Source organism: Bubalus bubalis, chromosome 3 (genome assembly GCF_019923935.1).
Source record: "Bubalus bubalis isolate 160015118507 breed Murrah chromosome 3, NDDB_SH_1, whole genome shotgun sequence".
NCBI lineage: Eukaryota > Metazoa > Chordata > Mammalia > Artiodactyla > Bovidae > Bubalus > Bubalus bubalis.
In genome coordinates this window covers 137,024,773-137,052,551 of record NC_059159.1, presented here as the reverse complement: position 1 = coordinate 137,052,551, position 27,779 = coordinate 137,024,773, and the positions used below count along the sequence as shown (strand labels likewise).

The following is a 27,779-nucleotide window of genomic DNA, read 5'->3' as shown; positions in this document are numbered from 1 at the left end:
AGTTTGTTTATCTTAAAGGGGTTCAGTTCAGTTCAGTTCAGTCACTCAGTCGTGTCCGACTCTTTGCAACCCTATGAACCACAGCATGCCAGGTCTCCCTGTCCATCACTAACTCCTGGAGCCTACCCAAACTCGTGTCCATTGAGTCGGTGTTGCCATCCAACCATCTCATCCTCTGTTATCCCCTTCTCCTCCTGCCCTCAGTCTTTCCCAGAATCAGGGTCTTTTCATATGAGTCAGCTCTTCACATCAGGTGGCCAAAGTATTGGAGTTTCAGCTTCAACATCAGTCCTTCCAATGAACACCCAGGACTGATCTCCTTTAGGATGGACTGGTTGGATGTCCTTGCAGTCCAAGGGACTCTCAAGAGTCTTCTCCAACACCACAGTTCAGAAGCATCAATTCTTCTGCGCTCAGCTTTCTTTATAATCCAGCTCTCACATCCATACATGACTACTGGAAAAACCATAGCTTTGACTAGATGGACCTTTGTTGGCAAAGTAATGTCTCTGCTTTTTAATGTCCTGTCTAGGTTGGTCATAACTTTCCTTCCAAGGAGTAAGTGTCTTTTAACTTCATGGCTGCAGTCACCATCTGCAGTGATCTTTGGAGCCCATAAAAATAAAGTCAGCCACTGTTTCTCCGTTTATCTGCCATGAAGTGATGGAACTGGATGCCATGATCTTAGTTTTCTGAGTGTTGAGCTTTAAGCCTGAAGGGGTACTGGATCTTATTAAATTCTTTTTCTGTGTCTACTGAAATAATCATGTTTTGTCTGTTATTCTCTTAATATGATATATTACGTTAAGATGTTAAACAACCTTGCATTCTTGAGGTAAACTTAACTTGGTCACAGTATATATTCTTTTTTTGTGTGTTGCTGGTATGCTAGGGTTTGCTAGGATTTTGTGGGGGGATATTCTTCTGTAGTTGTGTTTTCTTGTGATGTCTTTGCTTTTGATATCAGGGTAATACTGGCCTTATAGAATGCATTAGGATGGTTCCCTTCTCTGTGTTTTGGAAAAGTTTGTGAAAATTGATGATTGGTGTTCATTCATTGTTTGATAGGATTTACCAGTGAAGTTATCTGGGCCTGAGTTTCTCTGTGGGAGCTTCTTTTTGACTAATTCAATCACTGTTACAGATTTTCAGTCTTTCTTAAGTCAGTTTCAGGAGTTTGTGTCTTTTTAGGAATTTGCCTTTCAGACAGAATTGTTGACTTCTGTCTAGGTTATTCAGCTAGATGGCATAAACTTGGACATGGTTATTTTCTTATAATCCTTTTAATTCTTCTGAAGTTTGTAGTGATGTTTCTCATTTCATTCCTAATTTTAATACTTGAGACTTCTGTCTTTTTTCTTGGTTGTTCTAGCTAAGAGGTTTATAATTTTAAGATTTGGAAAAAAAAAAAAGTTGGAAAATGATAGAGGTCTCTACATTTATCCAGCTTCCCTTAATCCTAGCATTTTATATTAAATATTGGCAAAGTTTTTCCAGAAAGGGCCAGATGACAAATACTTTCTGGTCTACAGGCCACACACAGTCTCTGTTGCATGTTCTTTCTTTGTTTTTGTTGTATTACAACATTTTTAAAATGCTAAAAACCTTTCTTAGCTGGCACACCATACAAAATCAGATCTTAGACTATAGTTTACTGATTTCTGTCCTATGTAATTATTTGTCAAGAGGAAGATAACATTGGCACAGTATTATTAAATAAATACTGACTTTATTTGGACTTCTCTATAGTTTTTCCACTAAGGTCTCTTTTCTGTTCCAGGATCCAATCCAATTTGTTGTCATGTCTCCTTAGTCTCTTCTGATCTGCAGCAGTTTTTCATGACCATTTACACATTTGAAGAGTATATTGATACATTTTTAAAATAATTACTTGGTTACCTATCCTCCAAAAGTGAATACTTAATATTAAAAATATTATGAACTTACGAGTTTTACCATTTAAAGGGTTTTAGTTATTCCTAGTTGTTTTTTTCCCTTAAAGTTGAAATTATCCCATCTTTATCCAGGTCTCTTGAAATTGGATCCTGAGGACTTTTTGACTTGGTTTTAGTAATCTTTGATAGTTTCTTCATAAACTGGCATATAAATTACTCCATACTTCTCTTGTATAATTTCTGCTGCATACCTTGATCAGACATTGCACTAGGGTATCCTGGCATCTTTTAGTGGAAATCGCACTTAGAGACCTCCATCTGGTAATGGTTTTGCGTTTGTCATTGTTTATAGGTCTCTCCAGTGGACAGACTGAAAAGTAAAAATGCCTCATGAGTTAATAATGCTGATAGCTCATATTCAGGACTACAGAATTTTCATTTTCATTTTTTATATAACATTTTCATTACTTCTACACTGAGAATCCTGGTTTCTTCAGAACCCAGGGGTTGGCGTAATTAGAATATCCCCAAATTACTCGTTTGCTTTATCTCACATTATGTGTATGCTGCTGCTGCTGCTAAGTCACTTCAGTCGTGTCTGACTCTGTGCGACCCCATAGACGTCAGCCCACCAGGCTCCCCTGTCCCTGGGATTCTCCAGGCAAGAACACTGGAGTGGGTTGCCATTTCCTTCTCCAATGCATGAAAGTGAAAAGTGAAAGTGAAGTCGCTCAGTCGTGTCCGACTCTTAGCGACCTCATGGACTGCAGCCCACCAGGCTCCTCCATCCATGGGATTTTCCAGGCAAGAGTACTGGATTGGGGTGCCATTGCCTTCTCCGATTATGTGTATATACAGCCTTTAAAACAGCCTTTAAAATAAGAGTGCTGAAACTACTACCATGTCTTCCCCATTTTACACCATCTCTCCTGTGCCCAGTGCTATTTTTATTTATACACAGTTTTCAACTTAGGGAACTTGTCCTTTTTGATTCCAGGGGCCTCCATAAACATTGCCTTGTTTTTATGTAATATCTTGGTCATTGGCATCAGATTTCAACATACTGAATATAAATGTTTACATTCTTTGCTGGAGCAACAATGTGTGTATCAGTTCTGATTCTGTAAAAAAAAATTTTTTTTTTTGAATCTAAAATTTTCAGCTTTACCTTGAAGTCAGTTGATAGAAGAAATGTCTAATTGAATAGTTTCTTCAGATGTGAAATTTCAGTGAAACTGCTTAGCTTATTTGCTTCAGCTCCTTCTGTAGCAGCTTTTAAATTAACAGCATTAATTTGCAGGATAATCACACTTGTACATCTGAGTGCCTCGGTTTTTATTAGTATTGGTGAAAATTATTCAACAACTAAGAGGCACTCTGTGTATAGACCTGGGAAGTAAGTGTCTCCAGTTCTTGAACACAACAGGGGTCTCACAGCACACTTGTTTTTGCCATTTGCTGTCTCATAATGTGACTCCTAATGCGGAGCCATTGTCAGCTGTCATTCTCTTATTTCTTGACACAGCCAGCATTTCTGGTTATCTTGAATAGTCACTCTGCTAGACTTCAGTAATTTGTCATCTGCTCTCTTTTATGAGGGTCACTACATGGTTTTTCGCTATGACAGCCTTATTAGCAGCCTTGAAAGCATATTTTACTTGATAGAGGTAGCCCTCAAGTGAAAAAATTGATGTAACTGCTAACGCCAGCACAAAGGACAGATTGGTGCACTCACTCTTCCAGGGTGCAGCCTTTGGTATTCATGGCACCTGAATCAGCCGATAAGCTCCATCTGGAACTTGTGGGAGTCCCCTTCTATCCTTCTTCAAATAGTATCCTATACCTACATGCCCTGTTCATGTGCCAGTTAGTTGTATACTGTACTTTCTCCATTTGAGACATCATTTAGTTTTACTTCTACAATAAATATTGTGACTGTTAAGCATGTACTTAGGTCAGTATCTCTAGTCATTTATATTATTTATCTGAAGCCAGTGCTGTTGTTGATTCCCCAGGAAAGGCTCATGGGAATAATCATCCCAGTGTTCTATGGTGCTGGTAATTATTTATGCCCTTTGTATTTGACTTTAAAGTCATTTTTTTTGGCTATACATGTTTGGCTCTTACTTCCTCTACTTGAATATCTTAAAATGTTTATTTTCTTTTTGCATTAAAGCATTGCTTTTGACAAGTTTATTGATAACTCTGATTTCTTTCCCTTAGAAGTCTTGTTATTTCTGCCTACGTACACATGGATATTTTTGTTTTAAAGTCCAGCTATTTTACTAGAAAATATCCTAGTGTGGATTGTTATGCATTGATATTCTTAAGTATGGTGTGTTTTTCTTCAAAAATTTAAACATTATTCTGTTTGCTTTCCACACATTTTTCTTGAATTTTAGTTTTAAATCTTTGTTCTGTTCCTTTTCTGTCCTTGTCATCTTCAGAGACTTGTATTCTCCACAGATTGAGGTTGGGTTGTCTTTTGCCTACATTCAACATTTGACACTTTCTTTTCTCCCATTCCTTTATCTTTTTCCTTTTTTAAATTTCGTTTTTACTTTTAAGTATTTTTCCTCTTTTGTCTTTTATTTCTCTTATAGCATTAGTTGTTAAGTTTATTTTTGTGTTCTTTTCAGTTTAGTTTTCACTTTCATTTCTAAATTAGAAAAATGTAGACATAAAATGTTATTCTTTTATGTTTTTATCTTTTTCTTCATGCTAGGTCTTTTAGTACATACTGAAACAGAAGATAGCAGTTTTACTTTTTTCCCTAGGCACCTTTTTGGTGTACTATCATTGGTTATGGGGGGTGTTACCTTGCTTATTCTTTTTCTCTTATACTAACTTTGTATTGGGTTTGACCTTTATTTTTAGATAGCTCATTTTTATGTGAACTGAGTCTTGAACTTTTACATGGCATCATGGTTCAGAGTGGCTTTTCAAACGTCAGTGTTTCCTCTTTACCTATGTAGTTATGTTGGCTTGCTTTCTGAGATTTCCTGGCTTTGTTCTGTTACCCCAGTGTGGACTTTTTTTGGAATTTTCTGTATATGTGGCCCAATTTTGATTCTACTTCCAGTATTTTCTCTCAGTGGGAACTTTAGCTGGTCATTTCAGTTCAGTTCAGTTGCTCAGTCGTGTTGCTTTTTGCGACCCCATGAACTGCAGCACTCCAGGCCTCCCTGTCCATCACCAACTCCTGGAGCCTACCCAAACTCATGTCCATTGAGTTGGTGATGCCATCCAACCATCTCATCCTCTGTTGTCCCCTTCTCCTGCCTTCAATCTTTCCCAGCACCAGGGTCTTTTCAAATGAGTCAGCTCTTCGCATCAGGTGGCTAAAGTATTGGAGTTTCAGCTTCAACGTCAGTCCTTCCAGTGAACACCCAGGACTGATCTCCTTTAGGATAGACTGGTTGGATGTCCTTGCAGTCCAAGGGACTCTCAAGAGTCTTCTCCAACACCACAGTTCAAAAGCATCAATTCTTTGGTGCTCAGCTTTCTTTATAATCCAGCTCTCACATCCATACATGACTACTGGAAAAACCATAGCTTTGACTAGATGGACCTTTGTTTGCAAAGTAATGTCTCTGCTTTTTAATGTCCTGTCTAGGTTGGTCATAACTTTCCTTCCAAGGAGTAAGCATCTTTTAATTTCATGGCTGCTGGTCAGTTTCAGTAGTTTATGATGGTACTACTCCTGCCTATTTCAACCTTTCTGCAATCCTGTAACTTAGTTTGCTATTGGAGTTGTCAAAACCCTATAGTACCAGGTGCTGTGCACAAATTGGCCAACCTTACTTTCAAGTAAATGTCACTTGGCTACATGGGGTTTCCTGTTCTTCGACTAGTTAGACACCCCAGTGCTGGCCTCTGCCACAGTTAATTCCATGCAGATGTTGTAACTGTTGTTTTTTTTCTTGTCATGTTTGTATTTTGAGGTTTGTAAGAGATACCTTGCCACCTAGTTTTATGTTGTTGTTATCCCTGGGATTTTTAAAAAATATATATTTATTTATTTGGCTGTACTGGGGCTTAATTGAGACACAAGGGATCTTTTAGTTGTGGCATACAAATTATTAGTTGTGGCATTTGAGATCTAGTTCCCTGACCAGGGATCAAGCGTGGGCGCCCTGCATTGAGAGCACAGAGTCTTAGCCACTGGACCACCAGAGAAGTCCTGTCCCTGGGATTTTAGTTTTGCTGTTAAGTTAGAACAAAGCTGTTTCTTTGTGCAGACACAGTTTCACTATCAAATTTCATAAATTTATCATTTCTGCAGTGTTCTCTACAGTTAATATTCCAATTTTGTCAATGTGGAACTTTCATTTATTCCAATGAAGTCATTTACTCCAATAATGTCTTTTATATCATGTTTCTTTCCAGTACAAAATCATTATATCGTATTTGCTTGACAAGCTTTTTTAGTCTTCATTAATTTGGAACTGTTCTCAGCCTTTCTTGGTCTTCTGAAATAATAGCAATTTTGAAGAATGCCAGTTACTATAAAAAATGTTCAGTTTGAATTTGGTGTTTCCTTATGAGTAGATTTAGGTTATAGATGTCTATTTGGAATGCTGTTTAACTCACATGGAGTATTTCTGAGTCCCATGTGTAGCACCACATGATGTTTCTGCCCTCACTGAGGATGTTAATTTTGATCACTCAGTCCAGGTTTTGCCCATTTCCCTTATTGTTATGATGTCTTGGCCAGCAACTAAGAAATAATCTTTCTGGAGACACTTTGAGACCCTGTGTAAATAATCTCTTCCTCGTTGAACTTTCCCCTTTAGAATGAGCATTCGTTGATGATTCTTATTTGAATTTTTCCTGTGGTGGTTGCAAAATGAAGATGTTTCAGCTCTCCTACACTCTTGTTTCATAGTCTTTTTTATCATCAGCATATTAGTAAGTTTATTTTTTAAAAGATTACTCTTACTAATGATCTACGAAGTAAAATGAAACCAAATAGAGATCATCTTTATTTTCAATTGGTTAAATTTGCATTTTTTAAAAACTGAATTTTGAGAAAGCAGACCCTTTACACTGTTAATTATAAATTTTTGCAGCCTTTGTGAGGAGCATTTTTGAGCAGATGTATGAAACTTCTTTTAACGTTTTTCTAGACAGTTCTTTGACCCATCTTTGTATGTATTCTAAGGAAGCTATCCTGGATATATATATATAGAAGATTAAGTGTAATAATGACTCCTGTAGTGTTTAGATTGTAATGAAAGTTTATAGAGTAAAATGCAAGACCTATCTAGTAGATTTTTATGCAGCCAATAAACATAATACAGGTGTTTACAGTTGATAATATGACCCTACAAAGTAGTAATGGTTAATATTTTGCTTTTGATATCAGAGAAAATTATTTAAGTGCCAGGTAAGTAGTTTTTGGTATTAGGTAGTTACCTTATGAGTCACTGTGATTTTCTTGTGGGCTGTGTGTAAGTTTTGTTATTTAAGGAAATTTATGTTAAGAAGCGATGAGCATTCATATGCTTGGATTGGAGCAAGGCTGAGTGAATATGAGTGAGGCATATTTTTAGACTTGAAGTTCAGAGACTAGGAGGGATTGGTATTAGGGAAAATGGACAGAAATTAATCATGTGGGATTTTAGCACCAAGAGCCCCAAATGTATTTTTAATTTTATTATTTATTTTTATAGAAGTATAGTTGATTTATAATGTGTTAATTGCTGCTCTACAGCAAAATGATTCATATATTTATATAGTATATATATATATATTTTTTTATCCTAGTGGGTTTTTAAAAATTGTTTATTTTTGACTGCACTGGGTCTTTGTTGCTGTGCTCAGGCTTTTCTCTAGTTGTAGTGAGTAGGGGCTACTCTCTGGTTGTGATGTGTGGGCTTCTTGTTGCAGAAGCTTCTCTTGTTGAGCATGGGTTCTAGCTACATGTCACATGGGCTTAGTAGTTGTGGCTTAAGGGCTCTAGAGTGGAGGCTCAGTAGTGGTGGTGCATGGGCTTAATTGCTCCGTGGCATGTGAGATCTTCCCATACCAAGGATTGAACCTGTGGCCCCTGCATTGTGAGGCATATTCTTAACTATTGGACCACCAGGGAACCCTGTCGCAGTGGTTTACTTTGACTCATAAGTGGTTGCCACTACCCAAAACTCAGATATATAATGTGGAAGTGCCATCTTTCCAGAACTCATTTTCCCCTTTGGTTTTTCCTTTTACCTCATTTACTTATTTCATACCTTGGTTCTTTAGGCTGCAGCACTGGGACTTCTCCTTTGAGGGTGTATGTAAAGAAGGCCCTTATGTATACTGATGAGGATTGAGGTAAAATTGGCCATATGTGTAGACAGTGCTTCTGTAATGTAAACATCTTTCTGTAATGTACTAGCACTTCAGCTGAGATCACAGCAGGCATAGGTTGGGATCAAAGGATTGGCCATTTGGTTGGAGGGAACTGGCCAAAGCTATCTGGAGCTTGAATAATCAGCCACACACATGAACTGGAAAGGTCTTATGAAAAGTGTTTTTACATTGTAAAAAATACTAACATCCCCCTCATCCCCGCTGTCAAGATTATTATGAATCTATATTTAAAGCAGGCTTCCCTGGTGGCTCAGAGGTTAAAGCATCTGCCTGCAATGTGGAGAATCCCATGGATGCAGGAGCCTGGTGGGCTACAGTCCACGGGGTCGCAAAGAGTTGGACACAACTGAGCAACTTCACTTTCTTTTCTTTTCATATTAAAAGCAAAGATGAAAAGCTGTTTATTATTAGCATTTAGTGAATCCCCCACCCCAAGCTCATTCAATAATTTAAATGATTTAACTTTAAAAATGTTTGTTAGGAGTTAGTAGAGATTTTAGCTAGCAGTAGTAACTTTACTTAAATAAAATTACTCCAAAATAGTTTATTATGTATTTTGTCTGTGCTGGGTCTTCGTTGCTGCATGGGCTTTTTCCTAGCTGTGGGGGCTACTCTCTAGTTGAGGATCACGGGCTCTAGGGTCTGTGGACTCAGTAGTTGTGGCTCCCAGGCTCTAGAGCACAGGCTCAGTAGTTGTGGTTGCTCTGCTGCATGTGGAATCTTCCTGGATCAGGGATCAAACCTGTGTCTCCTGCATTGGCAGGCAGATTCTTCACAACTGAGCCACCAAGGAAGCCCTGGAGTAATTTCAGATTTATTAGAATGTTGCCGAGACACCAGAGATTTCCTGTATATCCCTCATCTGATTTTATTGTCACAATTATGGTACCTTTGCCAGAGCCAAGGAACCAAATTGGTATGTTGCTGTTAACTCACTGCACAAGAGTTACCTTTTCAGATTTTCTTTCAAGTTTTTAAAAAAATCTTTTAATTTTTGTTTATTTATTTATTTTTGTTGTATCATGAAGCTTGTGGGATCTTAGTTTCTTGACCAGGGATTGAATCCATGCCCTCGGTAGTAAAGTGCAGTTTTAACTATTGGACTGCCAGGGAATTCCCAAGAATTACTTTTTTTTTTTTTTTTTTTAATGCCTTTCTAAATTTTTAATTGGCAGAAATACTACAAAAGTAAACCTCAAAAATTCAGTAACTTGGTCTTTTTTTTTTTTTTTTTTTTTTTTTTAGAAAATGGTTTTGAGTGAAAAAAGCAGCTGGAAAAGAATTTTCTCTGTAGCTGACTAATTTTAGTGTTTGAAAGTTGGTTCTTTTAAAATTCTGTTAAATGAAATCGTTAAAAAAACTGTGGCTAAAAATGTAACTTAAAAGTTTTCATTTAGGTAAGTACAGAGTTCTCTTCAGAACTGGTCTTTTTGGAGTTGATAGCAAAGCTCTTTTGCTTTTTGACCGCAAGGCTGGGTTTAAGCCTGTATTCTGGAAGTTTGCACTGCTTCCTGTTCTTCCAGTTTCTGTTATGCTGTAACTTCATCTCCTCAAGGGAAAAAAAATTCAAAAAAGAAAATTTAAATGAGTCACATGGCTAATGAAAATGAACAGGACTTTATTTAGGTCATTTGGCCAAAGGAATGGGACCTTTATGCTATTTAATTTGGTACTTATTTACTTTATGGGAACACATTAAATACACTTAAGAGGTCTAAATGCAGAGTCCTTTTGTTTTTTTAGTTAATCAGTATTTCTGTAACCATAGTGATTGAGAACTTTTATCTGTTTGCACCAGGTTTTGGCATTAAATCTTTAACAATTGTATTTGATTTTCCAGGCAACAGCTGAACAGATGCGTCTTGCTCAAGTGATCTTTGATAAAAATGATTCAGAGTTTGAAGCTAAAGTTAAACAGGTATGTTTCTGGCAAAGGATACTGTTATTTTTGTAATGTATTTTACTGTGCTTTAAAAGGTAATTTCACTAGAGATTCTTACTTTAAATTACGTTTTTTGCTTAGTTGCAAATAATTGGATTTTGAACCAGTGATTAAATACCTGTATTGGTGGCTGCTGCTGCTGCAGCTGCTAAGTTGCTTCAGTCGTGTCCGACTCTGTGCGACCCCATAAACGGCAGCCCACCAGGCTCCCCTGTCCCTGGGATTCTCCAGGCAAGAACACTGGAGTGGGTTGCCATTTCCTTCTCCAGTGCATGAAAGTGAAAAGTGAAAGTGAAGTGGCTCAGTCAGGTCCGACTCTTAGCGACCCCATGGACTGCAGCCTACCAGGCTCCTCTATCCATGAGATTTTCCAGGCAAGAGTACTGGAGTGGGGTGCCTAGAATGAAGCAATTTTAGCAGTAGAACCTTTCTGAGTAAGTGTTACATGTGAACAATGAGCATTTGTGAAAGCAGGCTGACATTGTATATACTTGTGCATAGAGAGTACATTTAATATTTGACAAATTATCAGAAAATTTTGTTTGATGTTAAGGAAGAGCTGAATTGCCTTTTCACATATTGTGATGATTCCAACCATAGATTGGAAAAGTTATTAAATTTTAGGGTGATGTCTTCATTTAGAATTTCAGTGAGATAACATTAATTTCATGCTATTCTTTTTTGATAAGAGTTTCTTTCCATTCAAGATTCTAGAAACCAAGCTATAACCCTTACCTTACCTTGGTAGACGTCTCCCAATAATTCCTGTAATTCCTTTCAATAATTCCTTATAAGTCCCTTGGTGAACCTTTTACTCTGTTCTTACCTAAGTTGCTGTCATCAGACTTAAAGTGATATTTTTGGAAAGCCATAGCAAGCATTTCTTAAAAAGTCATAGAACCCATTCACTGGAGTGAGGTTTATGAATTACTTGAGACATGCTTCTACATATTTATCTGAAGAGCGTGGCAGAGACACAAACAAGAGCACTGGTACAGTTCAGAGCTTTAAGTTTTAACGATGGTTCTCTCTTTTACTAATCCAGTCACTGGGGGAATTTCAACAGTAACTGTGCATCTTAATAACTGCATGTGATGGGTGTTGGGCCACTATAGATTCTTGATAAAACACTAACCTCGTTAGTAGACATCCAAAGACTGAAGCACTGGAAAGCTATAGAGTGTATACAGCCTTGCTGGGTAACACAGGAAGGAAATCAGATGGAATGGGGTGGTGTAAAGAGCTGTATTTAGGAGATCAGGAGACCTACCTTTTTGATAGGCTAATTGTTTTATGACCACAGAGAAATCATTTCAGATATTGGGGTCAAAGTATTTTGAAATGCAGCTGATATTGGTGCATATTGAAATAGTTAAATGTAGTTAAACAAATAGATATTTAGATCGTACATTTGCTCACTAATAATTGAGAAACCTATATTGTGCCTAATCTGTGGTTGTTCCTTGTGTTGAACATATTAAATAGCTTAGTATCTCTTGTAGGAAGCCCATCAAGGAGATTTATTTAATTTCAAACAATAGTACCCTGTTGAGGCCACTTGAAAAAATAGTATGTCCACGAGTGAGTTTTGTGATAGCTGCCAAATTCTAATTGTGAGACCTTAGAGTGTGATAGGGCTTCTCTGGTGGCTCAGGCAGTAAAGAATCCATCTGCAATGCAGGAGAATTGGGTTCGATCCCTGGGTTGGGAAGATCCCCTGGAGAAGGGCATGGCAACACTCCAGTATTCTTGCCTGGAGAATTCTATGGACAGAGGAGCCTGGTAGGCTCAGTCCAGGGGGTTGCAAAGAGTCGGACACGACTGAGTGACTTTCACTAAAGTGTTATAAATTATTTTGTATGTGGAATGTTCTAAACCAAGCAGTGATAGCCCATGTAGGGAATGTTGTCAGAGAGTGCTAGACTATTGTACAATGCAAGCAGTTGGACTGGATGTTTGGCAGTTGTGGCCATATACTCATACTTGGTCTTTGGGAGGGCTTTTCTGATGGCTTATACTGTAAAGATTCTGCCTGCAGTGTGGGAAACCCAGGTTCGATCCCTGGGTCAGGAAGATCGCCTGGAGAAGGAAACAGCAACCCACTCCAGTATTTTTTGAAGTATATATAGTCCCGCTTAACATTTGAGCAGTTTAGAAACTTGGGAATCCCAGGCCTGTGAACTAGTTTGAGCAGTCATAAAACTGATCCTGAATGTTCTGAGAATGTTGGTATGTATGTATGTATATGCTGCTGATTAAGAATCTGATGCTTGGTCAGCTTGGAGGAAGGTTGATTTGTAGCTTGACTTTGCCAGTTTTGGTGGAAAGACATGGAGTCATCAAAACAGGTAAACCTGATATTATATTGTACACTTGGAGTCTGGAAGAGGCCATCTTTATATGGAAGGATTGCATAATCTTTGTCTTTATATAGTAGAATCTTAAAATTAATATCAAATGCCAATTTTGGGTTCCCCTAATCATTTTCTTATAATTTCAACAGCTTATGGAGGTGACAGGAAAAAATCAGGATGAATGCATAGTGGCTCTCCATGACTGTAATGGAGATGTCAACAAAGCCATCAACGTATTGCTGGAGGGGAATTCAGACACTGTAAGTATTATTAATTGATTTGCATTGCTAAACTTTGTCTCTAGTTTCATATTGCATTTTCAGCTTTACCTTACTTGGTGGAGGTAGAGGGAATTATGGGTGCCATTCCATATATATTTTAGAACCAGAAAGAACACTAACGAGAAATGTCTGTTTGTTATATACGTATGGTTTCTTCATGACGTTGTAGAATCTGAAGACTCTAGAGAACTTGGTCATCTAGTCCAGCCTTAACACAGTTGCCAAAATTCTCTGGGCCTGTGGACATTTCACTACCTGAAAAACTTCTCTCTCCACTGCTCATGTTCCTTCATCTCCATCATCACCTCTCGCTACTCCTTATATCTCTAGGTTAACAGAAAATCAGGATTTGCTGTTATATCTATTTGCTTATGTGTTGACACATTTTCATGACAGCCTGACAGCTATATAAAATAAGAAAAAAAAATTTTTTTAAGCTTTGTAAAGTTTGAGGAATGCACATGGCACACTAAAGCTCCTTCCTTTGTATTTTAGAAAGGGTGCTGCTAAAGCCACACCAGAGGCAGGTGTCAGTTCTGATCTTTTGATTTCTAAATAGAAATTGCACAGTATTTCATTTGTATTTTTTCATTGAGGAAATAAATTTCAGAGCAGATTAAAACAGTCATTCACCTAAGTGGAGTATAAAGATGAGCACATCAAAAAGTGCCTTCTTATTGTTTAGGTTTAATCAGGTTCTCATTTTTACAGGTAGACTTTCTTAGGCATAGGCTGTATTAAAATGAACCACTGTGACAAGCTCAAAACTGAAATGAGTATCTTTTTATTTAATAGGAAAGCAGGTGGAATGAAATTTATAATTATAAACATCAGATAATTGGGAAAATACTTCATTATTTGAGTATAGCAGTATCTGTGGCTAAAATTCTGTGCAAGATAACACTGGTCCAACATGATAAAACTACCAAATACGTCAGTTTGTCAGGAAAATGCATGATGTTAAGTGAGGAAGTCAAATTTTGAAGAGTTCTTATTTGCTAACACTTAGGCATGTATTTGGAGAAGGCAATGGCACCCCACTCCAGTACTCTTGCCTGGAAAATCCCATGGACGGAGGAGCCTGGTAGGCTGCAGTCCATGGGGTCGCTAAGAGTCGGACCTGACTGAGCTACTTCACTTTCAGTTTTCACTTTCATGCATTGGAGAAGGAAGTGGCAACCTACTCCAATGTTCTTGCCTGGAGAATCCCAGGGACAGGGGAGCCTGGTGGGCTGCTGTCTATGGGGTCGCACAGAGCTAGACACGACTGAAGCAACTTAGCAGCAGCAGCAACAGCAGCAGCAGGCATGTATTTGCCAGATTTTATAACATATGGGGAATGGTCGGCCCATTGCTAATGAATGCAGTGTAGAATGGGTCTCATTTTTTAAAATGACCTGAAGGACTGAATTGCTCTTATTTTATTTATTTATTTATTTATTTATTTTCAAAAAAAGCACTGAATAAATGAAATATTTCCAGATTGTTAATTTGAGGGGCCTGTTTTCTTTTATATGGTAGAGATAGGCCTGGATGCTGTTTTCTCTTGCCTTTCCTTTAGCTCCCACAGATTCATCATTCATTTTCTGTGGTGGCTGGGTTAATCTTTTAAGTCTTAAATGAACATCCAGTTCTATCTTAATAAAGAGTTTCAACTTCCCTTTTCTCATTTGGAACTGAACTCAAAGGAGGTGGTTCTGGGCTGAAAGTTATAAAAGTCTCTTTGATTACCTCTAGAACTTTGAAATCACACAGTTGAGGGGTAGATCTGCCATGTTGTTTTCTTAAAAGATTGGAAGCTTGCGAATTAGGGCCTGAACACAGACACGACAAAAGACCTTTGCCTATTTGGAGGTGAGAGGGCTATAGGGGAAATGGAGAGGCAGAGGGAAAGTCCTTTTGAAACCCTGGTTTGTTTAGGATCATTCTGTGGTCCATCTTTCATCCTGTTTGCCTTGTTCTTACTTTATTGTCTGCAGCAGCCATGGGTAACCAGCTGTAAGGAGTATCTTCCCCTGCCTGCGGTAGATTATTTGGAGTGGGCAGTTAGAGAATGTGAACATAGTAGGCTTGATTGGTAGGAGCAGGAACTGTTCAAAATAAACTGTGAAAGCAAACAAATCTTGTCCTATTGGCTAATCTTGTTCTGTAACAAGGCCTTCTGAAAGAAAATGGTTACTTTGAAAAAATAGTGGAATTGTCTTCACTATTTGTAGGGGTGCATTTGTCTATCTAATAGAGTAGTTGTCAAAGGAAACCACTGAACAGAATCTTAAGTACTGAACTTTTCCTTTCATTAAAGTGCTGTTTTGTTTGTGTGACAAAATAGTTTTGAGGTTTAAGTCACTTGCATTAGTGTGCTTAAAAAAAAAAATATATATATATATATATATATATATATATGTTTGTATTTCTTATATGTATGTATGTATGTATGGTGCATGCTCAGTTGTGTCCAACACTTTGTGATCCTACAGGCTGTAGCCTGCCAGGCTTTTCTGTCCATGGGATTTTCCAGGCAAGAATACTGGATTGGGTTGCCATTTCCCTCTCCAGGGGAAGTTTCCGACCCAGGGATCGAACCTGCATCTCCTGTGTTGCCTGCATTGGCAGGGGGATTCTTTCCACTGAGCCACTTGGGAAACCTGTTTGTATTGTTTAGTTTTTGGCAAATATAAAGGGGTAGGAGAGTGATTTTGAATGAACTGGCCTAGACAGCTGCTTTTCTGATTGCTAAATATGGTATCTTGGAAGACAGTTTCTGTTAACATTTCTTCAAACCTATTATACAGGTAGCAAAATATAGATGACACAGGTTGCCAGAAGTTCTGTTGAAAATCTTTTGTAATTATTTGGTTTTCTTTGAAAGCCTGTGTGCATGCATGTAGACTGTTTTGCAAAATGTGCAGTTGTATTCCCTTTAGGATTCACTGTGGTGTTAGTCCATTTGCCCCTTAAAGGTTCCTTGCCCTGCTTTCCTCCCCATGTAAGTTCTCATTAGTTTTTGATCACAAGCCAAGACTTGCTTAGGGGTATCTTTTGCTGAATGAAAATAGGGTAAGATGTTACTGTCTCTCAAATGTATTATATAGAAATCTTACATATTTGTCATGTTTATTCATATCAGCGAACATAATAGATGGAGTTTATATGCTGTGAAATTTCTTTTCTGGAATAAATAAGCTTTATTGTTTTTGCCAATTAAAAAACAATACAGAACAATAAAAAAGGTAAATGATCTTAAAAGGCCCTCACTTGGATAACTACTACTTTTTCCAGCGATACACAAGCTCCGTTTGCTGATAGCTTGCGTCACTTATATATTATGGCTCTCTTTCTATGAACATGTCGATTACTCGTTAACTAGCTATGTATTTCTCACTTTATGAATGTTCTAGAGCAGGTAGTCTGTTAAGCTAAACATTTGGGAAATTTTCCATCCTTCTGTTCTGTGGTTCATTGTCTGCATATAAATGTTTGTACAATTACCAGATTATTTCCTCTGAATAAAAACCAAAAAATAGAATTACTGGGCCAGAAGTTTTGAACCAATATAAAATTTGGACACTATTGCCAGGTAGGCTTTCTGGAAGGTTAGAATGGATGGATGTTCATCAGAACTGAGAATACCTGATTATTCTACCATAACTATTGGCTGTTGATTTTTTAAAAAATTTATCAAAGCTTAGAGGTGGAAAATGACTTGTTTTAATTTGTATTTTTTTCCACATCCAATCATTTTATGCACTTACGTTTTTTGGATAATGACTTTTTTTTTTTAGTTTAAAGTAGTTATTGCTTAGTTTGAAATTGAATCACTTCAAATCCCTTGTGAGTAAATTATGGAAAAATAAATAGAAATGAATGGGTCAGTTTTGGGATCTCCCAGCAACATCCTGATGGATATCCTAATATTCATATCTGTAAGAACATAGTGTTTCATTCTTTTCTCCACGATTTTTCTGCAAATGATTTGATTTGTGGGAGAAAGGAGGTTACATAAATCATTTAACTTCTCATTAGAACAGGTCTTTGGAGGCTGAAATTTTCTGTATTTAAAAACTAACCTCAAATTTGTCAACCACTAAATTCTTTAAGATGGTTATCTTAGACAACAAATAGGGAAAATTGTATTCCTGAGATTTTAGGGTAAAATCTTACAGTCTTTGAACTAGTTCTATATATTAATAGGTGTTTGGCCAACTACTGAGGTAGGTGGGGATGGTATGGAGTGGGAGCTTGGGGAAATAACATTTGCTTTATTCTTATCAGTATAGAAAAAGGCTCTTTCGTGGGACAACATACAGTATGTTGTCAGTTAAGCTAGTGATGTAATCTTTTGTGCTCTCCATAGCAGTAGGAACCTAGCAAGAGATTTGCTGTCTTTGTCATCAGAAAGTACAGTATGTTTATGGAGAAGAATTAGAATGGTAGGCATGCAAGGTGTGAGGTAGGGGTAATTAGGTTCAAAAGATAAATGCACATACCCTTGATGATTGTACACAGTTTAAGTGACAGCTCTGAATAAATGCTCTTATTTTTGGTAGACTTCATGGGAGACTGTAGGAGGGAAGAAGAAGAATTTTGGAAAAGAAAGTTCAGAAAACAAAGAGAATAGAGAGAAGAGAAGTGAGAGAGAAGTGAGCCGTGGACGTGGAAACAACAACCGGAAAGTAAGAGGTGGCAATCGTGGGAGAGAGTGTAAGTACAGACCTTTTAGCCTCAGCTTTGCTTTATGAAAATTTTCATGCATACTAAAAAGCTGTGAGAATGATTCAATGAATGCCCATAAATCCATTTCCTTAATGCAATATTTGTTAATATAAGTAACACTTAGCTACAACTGAGTAGTTTGTTAGAAACCCAGCTAATGCAGTTTCATATTAGCACTGACCTGGGGCTGTAGGTAGTTCTGTTGTGTCTTAAGACTGCCTCCTCTAATATAGTGCATCTTCTAATTTTAAAGAAGGGTTTTTTTGTTGGCTGATAGATAAAGCTATTTATTCTTCCCTACTTATGGATATTCTTGGTATTTGCAGAGTTTAAGAGGAAAGTTGTTGAATAGGGAAGATTTTTCTCAATACCTTCCATTCAACTCAGGTTTTGGCATCATTCACCCAGAACAACACTACCTTCTGTGCAGGCATACCAAAGTAGCTAAATTATGGATGAATAGAATATAAATATTTAACATGTCCGCTTACAAACTTTCACTAGTTTATTTATTCCACAGATGTTTATCGAGTATCTACAATGTAGAAGATATTTTTAAAGGTGTACAGCAATGAATACAGAAATCTTTGCCCTTCTAAGACTTTTTAAAAATATATATACTTTTATTTATGTATTTATTTGGCTGTGCTGGGTCCTAGTTGTGGCATGCCAGATCTTTAGTTGCAGGCATGTGGGATCTAGTTCCCTGACCAGGGATTGAATCTGGGGCCCCTGCATTGGGAGCACAGAATCTTAGCCACTGGACCACAGGAAAGCCCCTGCCCTTCTAAGACTTTGCAGGAAGGTAGTGTGAGATGTGGAGAAGGCGATGGCACCCCACTCCAGTACTCTTGCCTGGAAAATCCACTGATTGGAGGGGCCTGTTGGGCTGCAGTCCATGGGGTCGCTAAGAGTTGGACACGACCGAGCGACTTCACTTTCACTTTTCACTTTCATGCATTGGAGAAGGAAATGGCAACCCACTCCAGTGTTCTTGCCTGGAGAATCCCAGGGACGGGGGAGCCTGGTGGGCTGTCGTCTATGGGGTTGCACAGAGTCGGACACGACTGAAGCGACTTAGCAGCAGCAGTGTGAGATGTAATAATAAAAAAGAAGAGTAACATTTTATATTAATATGACAGTATTTTAATGGCATTATGTAGAAATTATGTTCTGGGGAAAAACAAAGGCAAAGAGATGGGAATTACAAATAGGGTTTGACAAATTTAAAGAGAGTGGCCATGGAAAGCCTCACTGACAGCTTGCAGAGTTAAGCCCTGAAAGAGGGGAGCAAGCTGTGCCAGTATTGTTCATAAAGATTCTATATCATATAGAGTCACTAATGCCAATATAGGAACGAGGAGAAGAAAAGACTGTGTTAACAGTTAACTTCCCCAAGAACTCAGTATTCCCTTGGTATTGCAGTTGGCTAGTCTTTGCCTTTCCAGGCTTTGAACTTGACCAGTGAGAAAATTTTCTTGCATATCGTTGCATAACAAAGGTAATTTTTTGCAAGTAAACTTAACTTTATGTGATGGAAAGTCCAAACAAAAAAAAAAGTAGTATGTCATTTTGATTTCTTTTTGAATTTTCACCTACAAATTAAGCAAGTTCTGCTGTCAGTTTTTTGAGCCACTCTGGCTTGGTTTTGTTTATCGTATTTTCCAAACCCTTTGGTTAAATTTTAACCTTTTTTAAAACACCTTTTTGTTGTTGTTGTTGAGGGGCAGAAGGAGTCTTTTTGTCCTTGTCTTTAGTAGCTGTTTGCTCTTTTTCACTTTAGTTAGAGGTGAAGAGAACGGAATTGATTGCAATCAAGGGGACAAGCCTTCAGATCGAGGCAAGCGGGCTCGTGGTAGAGGTAAGAGAATGAGTAGGAAGGAGACACTTGTGATAGGGAGAAGGAGGCAGGCTGTTCATATGCTCAGTTCACTGAGGGCAGTGTACTGTGAAAGAACGGTTGGTCTGGAATCTTTTGATTCATTTACTGATGCCTATAAGTGAAATGTTTAATTATATAATTTTGAGGAACCCTATTGGTTGTTTTCAGATGAGCTGAGAAAGGCCCTTTGTGTGAATAATTTAAAATTTGAACCTCTGACCAAAAAGTTATTAAGTTCTCCTGTGTTGGACTTTAACAGATGTGTTTTACCCATATGGTAATAGTTTTAAAATCATTTGCCCATTGATTACCCCCATCCAGTGTTTTCCTGTTAGTGATCATTTCTTTGCATTTATTAATTTGGGATGTCATTAAGCCACTTCAAGAATGTAGTTCCACATATTTGGAGTTGTAACTGAATTTTCTTAGGGCTCTAAAAATCAAGATACATAATGTAATAGGGATATCTTGTTTTGGTTCAGTAAAGCTACCTGAATTGACCGACATTTTGTTTGATTCCTTGTTCCACTCAGTTGTGACTGTTCTCCAAATGTGCATTTTACAGTGGCAGAATTTCTTTTAATCAGAAATATTAGGGATAGAAATTAATGTAGGTATACTGCATATGCTATGAATTCCCTTGGCTATTCATCCAGTTATCATTTACTAAATTTCTACTATCTGGGCCAAAAGTAAATAATTTTCAGAGATCAGAAAAGGGCAGAATTATATACTAATTTGTTGGGCACAGTGAAAAGAAGGTTGTGCTTTAAAAACAGATTTCAATTGTAATTCCCTTTTCTAGATTTTTTCTTATTTCAAGCACAGAGAAAAATGGAGAGAGTAAATGAACCCTGAGGCCCTTCATGTTTAGTCAGTAATGTTTAAGGATTTTAGCCATATATGCTCTATATATGTCTACCTTTCTTGTCTGCAGAAATATTTAAAGTAGATTTTTGTGGATATTTTATCATATATTATTATGGTAAGCACCTCTAAAAAATGTATGTGATTTTATATGTAACCATGATGCTATTTTCACACTTAAAAATATTATCTAATAATCTGTACACAAAGTTTCCTGATTATTTTTAAAATGACTTTGTAATTGATTTCTTTTTCTTAAAAAAATTTTTTTATTTGGCAGTATCAGGTCTTATTTGAGAGCAAGGGGGATCTTTCTTTGCAGCATGTGGGCTTCCCTCTCTAGTTGTGGTGCTCTGACTCCTGAGTGCTCAGGCTCAGTAGTTAACATGATGCGAGTTTAGCTGCCTGATCACATGTTGCACAACCAGTACTTCAGAAGTTGAACAAATTGGGCTCTGAAGTTTTGCCTCATGCTCCATACTCACTGACCTCTCGCCAATCGACTACCACTTCTTCAAGCACCTCGACAACTTTTTGCAGGGAAAATGCTTCCACAATCAACACGAGGCAGAAAATGATTCCCAAGAGTTCATCAAATTCTGAAACACGGATTTTTACGCTACAGTAATAAATTTATTTCTCATGGCAAAAACATGTTGACTGTAATAGTTCCTATTTTGATTAATAAAGATGTGTTTGAGCCTAGTTACAGTGATTTAAAATTCATGGTCTAAAACCACAATTACTTTTCTACCAACCTAATATTTACTGGATTACACAATATACACAGAAGTGCTCAGGGTATGGTTTTGACATTTTATTTTAAAACAAAAAAACAGCAGAATTTTGTAGAGTGTTTTTACCCAGAGTCCCCAAACTTTTTAATATTTTGCTACATTTGCATTGTCATTTTCTCTCTATGTACATACTATTTTTTTTTCCTGAAACCATTGTGTGTGCATTTCAAACATAATGCCATTTTACCCCTAAATATTTCAGTGTGTAAACTCCTAAGAAAAAAGATACTGCTTACAGAACTACCTTAAAATTATAAAATCAGGAAATTACTGTTGTTACAATCTGTTTGGCCTTATTCAAAACTTTCCAGTTATCCTGCTAATGTCCTTAGTAGCAAGCAAATATTCTGGTCCAGTATCCAGCCAAGATCACACACAGTTTTATTTCCCATGTCTGTTTATTGTTCAATCTAGAACAGTTTATCTGTCTGGAATAGTCTTCCTCTGTATTTCATGGCCTTGATGACACTTTGGAGCATCTCTTTTGTAAAAAGACCTTCATTAACAATCTGAGAAGTTTCCTTATGATTAGATTCACGTTATGGTTTTTGGTAGGAATGCCACAGAATGATATAGCTATCTTTCTCAGTACATCATATTAGAGGGTACACGATACAGATTTATCTCATTACTAGTGATGTTAGCTTTGATTACTTAAGGAAAGTGGTTTCTGCCCAGTTTCTCCTTTGTAAAGTTACTCCTTCCTTCCTTGTAATTAATACATATTTTTTTCAGGGGAGTGCTCTGAGACTGTAAATGACCATTTTCCCATCAGACTTTTCTTCACTGGTTTAGAATCCATTAATTTTTTCCTGAAATAATTATTGTGGCACATTTATAATCAGACTTTTTTGCTAAAGAAAAGTTAATATATGAGACATGATGATAGACTCTATGCTTTCTTCCTCTTTGAATTCCTGGGGCATTTGCTGTTGTCATTTGACTCATTTATGCTACTTTACAGTTGGGGAAGATGTATTCCTATCTTTCTGTAGATGAAGCCTGAACCAGGGACAACTTGCCTGAGTCCTAAGTCTCTGAGTGAAACAATCCCCAGAGATGCCCTGTTGGGCTGAACTGGTCTCTGGGCAGGTGGGCAGCTCATCGTCAACACAGCAGCCATCTTTATCATTGAACCAGCTCTGAAAATCTGGGAACTTTTGCCAGTACAAAAAACTTTAGAACTAACTTTAAACTTTAAAATCTTTAGGATCTTAAAGATCATGACCTGGAGTGTGCAGTGATAAATTCAAGTGCACACAGTTTCTGGCAGATTTGGCTGTTATCAAAGCCCTGCTTACAGTCTCCTGGGGATGAGAGAGGGATTGCTTTCTACTTATTTTTCTTTAGGTTGCACATGTTTGGTCCTGGGGGAGTATCTGTTATTTGGATTTGCCTCTTCTAGTAAAGATGATTAGGTGTCCTCTGTGTTTTGGCTTTTTTCAAGGAAAGTGAGCAACTTTTTTACTCTGGTTCTCAGTGTAATACATAATATTAAACTATTAAAAACTTGAGCAGTTATTCAACATAGATGTAGCATAGAGTTCCTAGAGAGACCTATATGAGTAAAGTTTTAGCATTTATCATTACGTTGATTTATTCTTTATGATTATCTACTTTAATCTTGTTTTTCTCTATTTTATGAACCCAGGTCTGTCTTCTGAGCTGTTAGATGAAAACAGGTATTTGTACCAGGTTACAATAAAGGGAAATGTATACATATCAAAAACAATATTGCTGGTAGCATTACTAGCCAGGTGAAAATGAGAGAACAGTTTTGTTAGCTTTTTAAAATGGACGTGAATGTGGATTTTATTTTTATTTTTTAAATGTGTTTCTATTTAATTTGGCTGCACTAGGTCTTCGCAGCATGTGGGACCTTACATCTTCATTGTGGCGTGCAGGTTCTTTTAGTTGCAGCATGCAAATCTTTAGCTGCAGCACGTGGGCTCTAGTTCTCTGACCAGGGATGGAACCCAGGCCCCTGAATTGGAAGTATGGTGTCTTAGCCTCTGAACCACTGGGGAAGTCCTGGATTTGATTTTTGAAAATCTGCTGAAGATATTTGGGTTGTTCCTGTTTCGTAGTTGGGTGCGGCTGCTGCTGTCTGGAGACATGGAGATACGTAGTCGGTACTGACTTTTTCCAGGGAACTCGAAGGATTTCTTGAGTTTTGGTCCTTAGATTATGTTTTTCTTTTATAAATTTCTTTCTTTTCTTTCATGTACATATTGCTTTCTGGCTCAAAGATTAGATATTATTTAATGATGTCTTAGCAGAATCATTTTTTAAAAGTTTACCACTATTAATATTTAACCACTTGTTGGTACCTTTTGTCACATAGTATGCCATTGAATGGGTGCACTTATCAAGAGCAGTTGTATTGTTTAGATTTCTTCACTGGTAACAGTGTTTATTGTAGCCTAAAATGTTTTACATACTATACAACTCACCCATTTAAATTACATAATTCAGTGGGTTTTAGTATATTTATAGAATTATGCTAGAGGCAGATTTTATTTTCTTGGGCTCCAAAGTCACTGTGGACAGTGACTGCAGCCATGAAATAAAAAGACGCTCCTTGGAAGAAAAGCTATACAAATCTAGACAGTGTATTAAAAAACAGAGACATCACTTTGCTGACAAGGTCAACTATAGTGAAAGCTGTGGTTTTTCCACATTCCTGTACGGATGTGAGAGTTGGAGCAAAAGAAGGCTGAGCGCCAAAGAACTGATGGTTTCAAATTGTGCTGGAGAACACTCTTTTTTTTTTTTTTTAATTTTATTTTATTTTAATCCGCCACAGGTATACATGTGTTCCCCATCCTGAACCCTCCTCCCTCCTCCCTCCCCATACCATCCCCCTGGGTCGTCCCAGTGCACCAGCCCCAAGCATCCAGTATCGTGCATCGAACCTGGACTGGCAACTCGTTTCATACATGATATTTTACATGTTTCAATGCCATTCTCCCAAATCTTCCCACCCTCTCCCTCTCCCACAGAGTCCATAAGACTGTTCTATACATCAGTGTCTCTTTTGCTGTCTCCTACACAGGGTTATTGTTACCATCTTTCTAAATTCTATATATATGCATTAGTATACTGTATTGGTGTTTTTCTTTCTGGCTTACTTCACTCTGTATAATAGGCTCCAGTTTCATCCACCTCATTAGAACTGATTCAAATGTATTCTTTTTAATGGCTGAGTAATACTCCATTGTGTATATGTACCATAGCTTTCTTATCCATTCATCTGCTGATGGACATCTAGGTTGCTTCCATGTCCTGGCTATTATAAACAGTGCTGCGATGAACATTGGGGTACACGTGTCTCTTTCCCTTCTGGTTTCCTCAGTGTGTATGCCCAGCAGTGGGATTGCTGGATCATAAGGCAGTTCTATTTCCAGTTTTTTAAGGAATCTCCACACTGTTCTCCATAGTGGCTGTACTAGTTTGCATTCCCACCAACAGTGTAAGAGGGTTCCCTTTTCTCCACACCCTCTCCAGCATTTATTACTTGTAGACTTTTGGATCGCAGCCATTCTGACTGGTGTGAAATGGTACCTCATAGTGGTTTTGATTTGCATTTCTCTGATAATGAGTGATGTGGAACATCTTTTCATGTGTTTGTTAGCCATCTGTATGTCTTCTTTGGAGAAATGTCTATTTAGTTCTTTGGCCCATTTTTTGATTGGGTCATTTATTTTTCTGGAGTTGAGCTGTAGGAGTTGCTTGTATATTCTCGAGATTAGTTGTTTGTCAGTTGCTTCATTTGCTATTATCTTCTCCCATTCTGAAGGCTGTCTTTTCACCTTGCTAATAGTTTCCTTTGATGTGCAGAAGCTTTTAAGGTTAATTAGGTCCCATTTGTTTATTTTTGCTTTTATTTCCAATATTCTGGGAGGTGGGTCATAGAGGATCCTGCTGTGATATATGTCAGAGAGTGTTTTGCCTATGTTCTCCTCTAGGAGTTTTATAGTTTCTGGTCTTACGTTTAGATCTTTAATCCATTTTGAGTTTATTTTTGTGTATGGTGTTAGAAAGTGTTCTAGTTTCATTCTTTTACAAGTGGTTGACCAGTTTTCCCAGCACCACTTGTTAAAGAGATTGTCTTTAATCCATTGTATATTCTTGCCTTCTTTGTCAAAGATAAGGTGTCCATATGTGTGTGAATTTATCTCTGGGCTTTCTATTTTGTTCCATTGATCTATATTTCTGTCTTTGTGCCAGTACCATACTGTCTTGATAACTGTGGCTTTGTAGTAGAGCCTGAAGTCAGGTAGGTTGTTTCCTCCAGTTCCATTCTTCTTTCTCAAGATCGCTTTGGCTGTTCGAGGTTTTTTGTATTTCCATACAAATTGTGAAATTATTTGTTCTAGCTCTGTGAAGAATACTGTTGGTAGCTTGATAGGGATTGCATCAAATCTATAAATTGCTTTGGGTAGTATACTCATTTTCACTATATTGATTCTTCCAATCCATGAACATGGTATATTTCTCCATCTGTTAGTGTCCTCTTTGATTTCTTTCACCAGTGTTTTATAGTTTTCTATATATAGGTCTTTAGTTTCTTTAGGTAGATATATTCCTAAGTATTTTATTCTTTCCGTTGCAATGGTGAATGGAATTGTTTCCTTAATTTCTTTTTCTGTTTGCTCATTATTAGTGTATAGGAATGCAAGGGATTTCTGTGTGTTGATTTTATATCCTGCAACTTTACTATAGTCATTGATTAGTTCTAGTAATTTTCTGGTGGAGTCTTTAGGGTTTTCTATGTAGAGGATCATGTCATCTGCAAATAGTGAGAGCTTTACTTCTTCTTTTCCAATTTGGATTCCTTTTATTTCTTTTTCTGCTCTGATTGCTGTGGCCAAAACTTCCAAAACTATGTTGAATAGTAATGGTGAAAGTGGGCACCCTTGTCTTGTTCCTGACTTTAGAGGAAATGCTTTCAATTTTTCACCATTGAGGATAATGTTTGCTGTGGGTTTGTCATATATAGCTTTTATTATGTTGAGGTATGTTCCTTCTATTCCTGCTTTCTGGAGAGTTTTGATCATAAATGGATGTTGAATTTTGTCAAAGGCTTTCTCTGCATCTATTGAGATAATCATATGGTTTTTATTTTTCAATTTGTTAATGTGGTGTATTACATTGATTGATTTGCGGATATTGAAGAATCCTTGCATCCCTGGGATAAAGCCCACTTGGTCATGGTGTATGATCTTTTTAATGTGTTGTTGGATTCTGATTGCTAGAATTTTGTTAAGGATTTTTGCATCTATGTTCATCAGTGATATTGGCCTGTAGTTTTCTTTTTTTGTGGGATCTTTGTCAGGTTTTGGTATTAGGGTGATGGTGGCCTCATAGAATGAGTTTGGAAGTTTACCATCCTCTGCAATTTTCTGGAAGAGTTTGAGCAGGATAGGTGTTAGCTCTTCTCTAAATTTTTGGTAGAATTCGGCTGTGAAGCCGTCTGGACCTGGGCTTTTGAAGCCGTCTGGACCTGGGCTTTTGTTTGCTGGAAGATTTTTGATTACAGTTTCAATTTCCATGCTTGTTATGGGTCTGTTAAGATTTTCTATTTCTTCCTGGTCGAGTTTTGGAAAGTTGTACTTTTCTAAGAATTTGTCCATTTCTTCCACGTTGTCCATTTTATTGGCATATAATTGTTGATAGTACTCTCTTATGATCCTTTGTATTTCTGTGTTGTCTGTTGTGATCTCTCCATTTTCATTTCTAATTTTATTGATTTGATTTTTCTCCCTTTGTTTCTTGATGAGTCTGGCTAATGGTTTGTCAATTTTATTTTTCCTTTCAAAAAACCAGCTTTTGGTTTTGTTGATTTTTGCTATGATCTCTTTTGTTTCTTTTGCATTTATTTCTGCTCTAAGTTTTAAGATTTCTTTCCTTCTACTAACCCTGGGGTTCTTCATTTCTTCCTTTTCTAGTTGCTTTAGGGGTAGAGTTAGGTTATTTATTTGACTTTTTTCTTGTTTCTTGAGGTGTGCCTGTATTGCTATGAACTTTCCCCTTAGGACTGCTTTTACCGTGTCCCACAGGTTTTGGGTTGTTGTGTTTTCATTTTCATTCGTTTCTATGCAAATTCAGCTGATCTTTCAATGGAATGACTGATGATGAAGCTCCAGTACTTTGGCCACCTGATGCAAAGAGGCTGCTCATTGGAAAAGACCCTGATGTTGGGAAAGATTGAGGGCAGGAGGAGCAGGGGCGACAGAGAGTGGAATGATTGGATTGCCTCAGCAACTCAACAGATGTGAGTCTGTGCAAACTCCTGGAGATAGTGAAGGACAGGAAGGAAGCCTGGCATGCTGCAGTTCACGGGGTCGCAAAGAGTTGGACAGGACTTAGTGACTGAACAACAACAATATAATTATGCAGCCATCACCATAATCAAAACTATTGATTCCCAATTCCTTCTTCTTCCTCACCACCCCAATCCCAGCAATAAACAACTGGTAATCTCCTTTCTGTGTTTATAGATTTGTCTGTTCTGGACATACAATGTAAATGGAATCTAGTAATATGTGTCCTTTCTGACTGGCTTCTTTGACCTAATGTAATGTTTTAAAGGTTCATTGATGTTCTACTTCATATCAGCACAATTTTGTAGCATGTATAAGTACTTCATTTCTTTTTATAGCCAAATAATATTCCATTTTATTATATA

The 27,779-nt window shown here is 37.4% G+C and overlaps 1 protein-coding gene across 5 annotated transcripts in view; it reads left to right on the top strand.

Annotated features, from left to right (window-relative positions):
* Positions 1-27,779, top strand: part of UBAP2 (ubiquitin associated protein 2) — a 119,395-nt gene that overhangs the window by 39,478 nt on the left and 52,138 nt on the right. For 3 of the 5 annotated variants that reach the window (XM_044940192.2, XM_044940193.2, XM_044940191.2), the window contains exons 3-7: positions 9,016-9,168; positions 10,093-10,170; positions 12,698-12,808; positions 17,377-17,530; positions 19,326-19,403. In XM_044940192.2, coding sequence (XP_044796127.1) covers positions 9,016-9,168; positions 10,093-10,170; positions 12,698-12,808; positions 17,377-17,530; positions 19,326-19,403 — 574 coding nt within the window. Of the gene's footprint in view, positions 1-9,015; positions 9,169-9,517; positions 9,650-10,092; positions 10,171-12,697; positions 12,809-17,376; positions 17,531-19,325; positions 19,404-27,779 lie in introns of those variants that run through there. The other 2 variants (XM_044940195.2, XM_044940194.2) reach the window with 2 other exon arrangements.